Source organism: Otolemur garnettii, unplaced genomic scaffold (genome assembly GCF_000181295.1).
Source record: "Otolemur garnettii isolate 467f Iridium unplaced genomic scaffold, OtoGar3 scaffold00191, whole genome shotgun sequence".
In the NCBI taxonomy this organism is placed as follows: domain Eukaryota; kingdom Metazoa; phylum Chordata; class Mammalia; order Primates; family Galagidae; genus Otolemur; species Otolemur garnettii.
The window spans coordinates 2409157-2416057 of NW_003852586.1; the positions used below are offsets into that span (position 1 = coordinate 2409157).

A 6901-nucleotide genomic window follows, 5' to 3' on the forward strand; every position below is an offset into this window, starting at 1 on the left:
CCCAGCTATTTTTTGGTTGCAGCCATCATTGTTGTTTGGCGGGTCCAGGCTGGGGATTCGAACCTGCCACCTTAGGTGTATGTGGCTGGCGCTTTAGCCGGTTGAGCTATAGGCGCCGAGCCTGGAGGGTAAGTTTCAACGTGAGTTTTACAGGGGGCATTCAAACTATAGTGACCATATAAAAATATATATACCCCAGAGCCAAGAGCAATATTTGATACTAACTAGAAACTTAATAAATACTAGTTGACTGAATTAATAAATAAGTAGAATATCACATAAACTCTTCTTCAGTCATCTGCTTCATACCTAACCCAGGAGTGGGAAATCCTTTCGTGTTACGAAGTGGCATTAACTTAGCTATAATCAAATAAGGCCAAATTCAAGAAACTTTGATTAGATATACTTTAAAATGTGCTTTATTTTGTAAAAATATAACTGCTATGTACTTAATACTATTTCAAAAAAGTGAAAAGTATTTGTTAGTGTTAATTAACTTTTAATAACTGTTTTGTCTGCTTTTTGTTGGAAAGCATTTTAATATTTGGTTGCAGCATGCAAGTCTGCAGTTTCAGTTGATCATGGATATGGGTATAAGTTATTTGTGATCTTAAGGGCATCTTGTTTTGGGGTAGGTGGGAGGATGCAGATTCACCGCAGTTAAGTGGTTGAAAAGCAAGAAATTATTTTGGGGACATGTTGCCAAAGGCGTGGGTATTCTGCATTTTCCCTTATTTCAATTGGATCTTTCTTAGCATCAAATGATGACTTTAAATGTCATCTACCAACAAATTCTCTCTGCAGTTCTTTAATGCCTTGGTGATATTAGACAGGTGAGGCTGAAATGCTGATTTGAGTGTGATGTCATGATGCTCAGTCAATGAACCCTTCTTTGTATCATTCTCCAATTAGTAAGGCAGTAACAGCTACATATTCTTCAAACGATTCACATGTATTATCCTGCTCATCAATGACCTTTACTAACTGGGGAAAATGTTCATCCACAATTTTTTTGAAGAAGAAAATAGCCTTTTTTGAAATGATGGGGTATTTTTTTTGCCACATTTCATATAGACTTAGTTTTACCTTATAAAGAAATATTCAGGTTGTTTTGATTTGACATGACATCACACAGAAAAGCTACATTCTTACAAAAATCTTCCTTCAATAATCGACATTGCTGATACTGATACTGTTCCTCATAAATATAATTTATCTTTTCTTGTAGAGATAAAATTTTGGTTAACACCTGTCCTTGGAATAGCCAACACACTTTAGAATTATACAGCAAATTCACACTGACTACTTCATCCAAATTTAGCATGTTAGGAAACTGACAATGCAGTGTTGCATTTTCAGTAATATAGTTAATAATACTTATCACTTGTTGCAAAGTGTGGCTCAAGGAGAAGGGTGCCAGCCCCATGTACCGGGGGTGGTGGGTTCAAGCCTGGCCCCGGCCAAAACTGCAAAATAAAATAAAATAAAATTTTTTTAAAAAGTGTTTTGTTTTATTTTTTAAATAATAGCTTTAAGACAGAAATTTTGCTGGTGCAAGATACAATGAAGTGAGTGCATCTAGATCTGTTAAAACTTTTATTAGGCCAGGCATGGTGGCTCACTCCCCAGCACTCTTGAGAGGCTGAGGTGGGTGGAATGCTTGAGCTCAGGAGTTTGAGACCAGCCTGAGCAAGAGACCTTGTCACTACTAAAAATAGAAAAACTACCTGGGCATCACGGTGGGCATCTGTAGTCCCAGCTACTCAGGAGGCTGAGCCAGGAGGAACTCTTGAGCCCAAGAAACTGAGGTTGCTGTGACCTACGATGACACCATTGCACTCTGTCTCAAAATAAATAAAAATTGAAAGAGGTAAATTTAAAAAATACTTTTTTGTTTGTGCAATAAACCCTTCATGTTTTCCTATCATGGAAATGTCTGTACATACACTCACTAAATTTTCGAACTTCATGACATTTTTTTTCTTTTGAGACAGAGTTTCACTTTGTCCCCTCAGTAGAGTTTCACTTTGTCCCCAGAGTTTCACTTTGTCCCCTCGGTAGAGTACCATGGCATTGAAGCTCACAGCAACCTCCAACTCTTGGGTTTAAGTGATTCTCTTGCCTCAGCCTGCCTAGTAGCTGGAACTACAGGTGTCCGTCACAACGCCCACCTATCTTTTTGAGATGAGCTCTCTCTCTTGCTCAGGCTGGTCTTGAACCTGTGAGCTCAGGCAGTCCACCCATCTCGGCCTCCCAAGTGCTGGGATTACAGTCATGCACCACCTCGCCTGGCCCAATTTCATGACATTTATCATCAAAGTTGCTAAAGATATCTATTCCCCATGTTCTGCTCACAACAGTGCCCAAAATGAGTAACTCTTTGTAGGAAAGAAAATCTTGACTCAAATGAGGTATAAAACATGCACTGAGTCACTAGGTATCAGTTGATTCACCCAAAGTGATTGAATAATATACTGTATATTTTCCTTTTGAAGTATTGCATGAACTTCTTTTGCTAAGTTGAAGGCTAATTCATGCTGCCAATCAATTATGGCTCTCTTTCAAAAAAGAGTTATTTGTACTTTGATAGGTTATTGAGGTCTAAGTATCCTACAGCATCAGTAATGCATTCTTTCACAAGTTCAATATCACTGAATAACTTCCCTTTATGGCTGAGAATATAAACTATAAGTTGCTTCACTGCATTATTTCTAGGTCTTATTTCTGCTTGATAGCATTGTCTTTGCTTTTGTTTTTCATCTTTTAATTTCTGCAATAGAACCTTCCATGCCTCTCCCTCTAATTTAAAATATTTGTGATCCTTATGAGTGCTGTAATGCTGATGAGCTTTTAATTTCCTTAATGTTGACACTACAGTATCAAAAAGCAAGCAAATCATCTTATCTTTATCAAAAACAACATAATATTGCAACTCCCAATTCTCATTAATAAATCCATTTTCTTCCTTCATCATTCTCTTGGTCTTCTTTGACATGATAGTCTGTCAAGCAGACAGAAGTAAAAAATGCTGATGAGCTGTGCAACTATCCACAAATTCCACTTCAAACTGAAACACAGTGCGTGAATTGTCAAAAGCTGATAACAGGCTGGTGTACTCAACCGCTGTAAACTCTGGCCAACCTGACTGTGTGGCAGTGGTACCACTCAGGTGAGGGAAGTTAGAACTAAATCATGAGCATAGCAGCTGGTCAGTCTGGAAGGATTATTTTATTCAAACTTTATTATTTTAAATGTGTTCATTTTAAAAATAAAAATATAAAATACAAGCAAAAATGTATCAATAAAAGTAAAAAGATCTGTAAAATTTAGATTTAGTCAAAAGGTTGCAATTAAGGACCTAGAAGGGGTGGGCCGCAGGTTCCCCACCCCTGAAGTAACCATAAAGTATAAATCTGAACTGAACCAGGGGTAGCTCTGCCACTTTGGACCTTCTCACTTGAAAATCATCCTCTGCCTTCTCCTTTTGACATTTCTCCCCTCCACCTCAGCTAAGTCTTTTCAGTTTACACTTAGGGTTTATTTCCTATTCTGTAGAAAGCCTTCTTGACTCAGCTCTTTATCCTCCACCAGTCTGAGTGACATGCCCCTCTGGGTTCCTGAGGAAATTATGTTAGCAGGTGTAGAGGCAATATTACCAAGTGGCTACGGCTGGAGCCAAGTTGTATGAATTGGCATTGCACCATGTTACTTACTACTAACCAAGTGACATTGAGGACTTTAATTTCGTATTACTTTACTTTCCCTTTATGTAAAACACAGCTAATAATATAATAGCATTAAAGATATATATATATATAAAATAGTGTTTTCAAAAGGTGAAATAAAATTGTGTAGGCCAAGCGCTCAGGATATTTAGCATACAATAAGAATACATTTTATTTTGAGAAATGTAAGAACAGTTTCACTTTGTCACCCTGCTAGAGTGCTGTGTATCATCGTAACTCACAACAACCTCAAACTCCTGGACTCAAATGATCCTCGTGCCTCAGCCTCCCCTATAGCTGGGCCTACAGGAAGGCACAACCCCCAACTAACTTTTCTTTTCTTAATAGAGACGGGGTCTTATTCTTCCACAGGCTGGTCTTGAACTCCTAAACTCAAGGGATCCACCTGCCTTGGCCAGCCAGTGTGCTGGGATTACAGGTGTGAGCCACCACACATGACCAACAACACAACCTACTATTCTAACACAATAATTTCCTGTTAACTTGCCTCTTCCCTGTATTACATTGAACATTTCTTAAAAGCAGATGTACCATCCTGTTTATTCTTGACTCCCCAGCATCTGACACATACCTAGGTGTTTTATTTCCTGAAAAAAAAAAAAAACTTTTTTTTTTTTTTTTTTTTTTTTTTTTTTTGGCTGGGGCTGGGTTTGAACCCGACACCTCCGGCATATGGAGCCGGTGCCCTACTCCTTTGAGCCAGAGGCACCACCTTTCCTTAATTTTTTTTTTCTACTCTATTTTCTCTCCAAGCCAACCTCCTGATGCTCCAAAGCTCAGTGTTTTTCTGCTGCTTAAAAGCTTCCCAGTCTTTGCTTTGGCGTCACTTCTCCGCCATCAATGACTAACACACTGTAGACTACTTGTCTGTCTCTGAAGGTCATTAGTCTTTGTTCCATGAAGTAACCTTGTTGCCTTTCCTCTGAATTTTCTTTTCCTTGTAATTTATTGTGTATTGAAGCAAAATTATATTTTCATTCATTACTTGCATGAACCTTACGCAAGTTTTTCTTAAAGTTGCACATTACATAGTTACATAACTGTTGGTCCGCTTCTGTAGTCTCCTCAATCCTGTTTAAATCAACTGTGTACCGCAGGGCGTCAATAACTGTTTACATTTGTATGTGAATTCCAAAGCCATATTAAAACACAACATAATTTCTTCCCCGGCTTAAATACAGAGGGGCCTTTGTGACTGCAGGTCGGCCAAGTGCACACTGCACCGCCTTCGAGAAACCGGGAGTAAACCTGGATTTCCAGGTTTGGATCAGTAGAGCGGTGAAAGGCATGTTCGCTTCCACTGAGGAGACGGGCCTCGCGAAATCCGAGCCACCTGCTCGCACTGGCAGCCACGCACACCTGAACAACCTAACTCCCGGGATCCAGGACGGCTCCAGGGTCAGTCGCGCTACGAAGGGCGGAGCGACGTGCTGACATCACGCTACGTTCTCCGCCCCGCCCCCTCCGCACTGTGACGTTCCAGGGACGGACGGAGCGTAAACAGCGCGGGGCATCTCGGGAGCGGGATTGTCTCCCGCAGGAAGAGGCTCCATTTTAGCGCCGCCCGCCGTCGCCATCGGTTCCCTGCCCTCCTCTGCGCTCTCGCTCCTGTCTGCGTCCCACGGGGAGGCCGGGCTTGGGTTGCTGGAGGGTGGCGTGAAAGGAAGGAAGGAGAGGAGAGGAAGCGGGGAGAGTCCGGGAGGGCGAGCGTAGAGGCCGGTGCGCAGCCGGGCCGGGGCCGGACCGACGGACGGGCCTACGCTGCTGCTGCCGCGGCGGCGTCCGCGCGAGTCGCGTCTCGGCGGCGGCGGCGGCGGCGGAAAGCGGCGGGGAACGATGGCTGCGGACAGCCGGGAGGAGAAAGGTTTGTGCGGAGATGGGCACGGGCGGGCACGGGGTCGTCGTTGCGGGCAGCCCGGGCGGGGCGGGGTCGTAGTCACGAGCGGTGGGTCGCCGTCGCGGAAGGCCGGGGCTGTAGCCGGGCCGCGCGCCGGCCGGCTGCTCCCACCCAGACAGCCGGCCCCCTAGCTGGAACCAGGCCGATCCTTCTGTTCTCGGTCTCCGTGTGGCCTAATATCTCGTCGCGCCTGGGATTTCTCTGTGACCCGATTTCACACCTGTCTTTCCGATCACCGTTCTGGGCGCGGCTGGGAGAGTGCCCGTTGTGAATCGCAGGCCCCCAGGTTTATTTCCCTTAAGATTCCGTGGATGTAATATGTATTTTCAGGACAACCTTTTTCTGTTAGACTAAATTTTGAAAACCCTTAACCCCACGATCAACGCTGTTAGTCTGCTAGGTGAGCATGTCTAATCAGTAATACAGGATGATTATTAATCTCTGGAAGTATCTAAACGTAACTTCCGGCTTTTCTGTAAAATTGGCAAAGCGGCAAGAACTGTTCATTTTATTCCTCGAATACTTATTTGGAAAGCATGTATTTGAAAAGATAATGGTGACTTAGATCTGGCAAAACAAAATCCTGGCTGCTATTTTGCTAGACATAATGTTATCTGTGGCTCCTAGAGGGTACAACCAGGAACAGGTGCAAATTCCAGAGAGTTGGAGGGACAAAATTTCAGTGAAATATAGGAAGAACTGATCGATCTTGTTGCAATCGAATGTCTTTCAAAATACCGAACTCCTAGGCCTCTAGAGATGTTAATATAGAAACTGGATCAATACCTGTTTGGAGAGTGGTCTGGGTCGGATGCTGCTTAAAGATCTATTTCAACTCTTTGGATAAGATGATAGTCTTGGAAAATATGACACAGTTGCTACATATCTCTCAGATCTCATGTATGTGGCTAATTAATTTCGGGTGAGGGTTTGTTAAATGGGCTCTAGGGTCATGTTGCATTAGGCTTGTGATCATTTGTTAAGATTTTTTGATTTTTTGATTTCTGTGTCAGGAGAGTCTTTATGCATCAGTGACCTTGTCTGGGATAGGGACAAATTTGTGAATGGAATGACTGGGAATATGGCCTTACCTTAAGCAGTTAATTGATTAGGTTATAGCAGTTGTATTTTCATGATTAAACCAGGTCCTAAACATCTCCCTTTTTCTTTTTTGAGAAATCTAGAAGGAATGTGAACATAGAGTTACATGATATTAGTGAATAAAGCAAGCTACTCTTAATTACTAGTAAGCTTAGTT

General features: G+C 42.4%; 1 protein-coding gene across 2 annotated transcripts in view; it reads left to right on the top strand.

The window, feature by feature from the left end:
* The first annotated feature begins 5269 nt into the window (after nt 1–5269).
* Nucleotides 5270–6901, top strand: part of YTHDC1 (YTH domain containing 1) — a 31524-nt gene continuing 29892 nt past the window's right edge. For both annotated transcript variants that reach the window (XM_012812161.2, XM_012812159.2), the window contains exon 1: nt 5270–5610. In XM_012812161.2, coding sequence (XP_012667615.1) covers nt 5583–5610 — 28 coding nt within the window. In that variant the 5' untranslated portion in view covers nt 5270–5582. The remainder of the gene's footprint in view (nt 5611–6901) is intronic.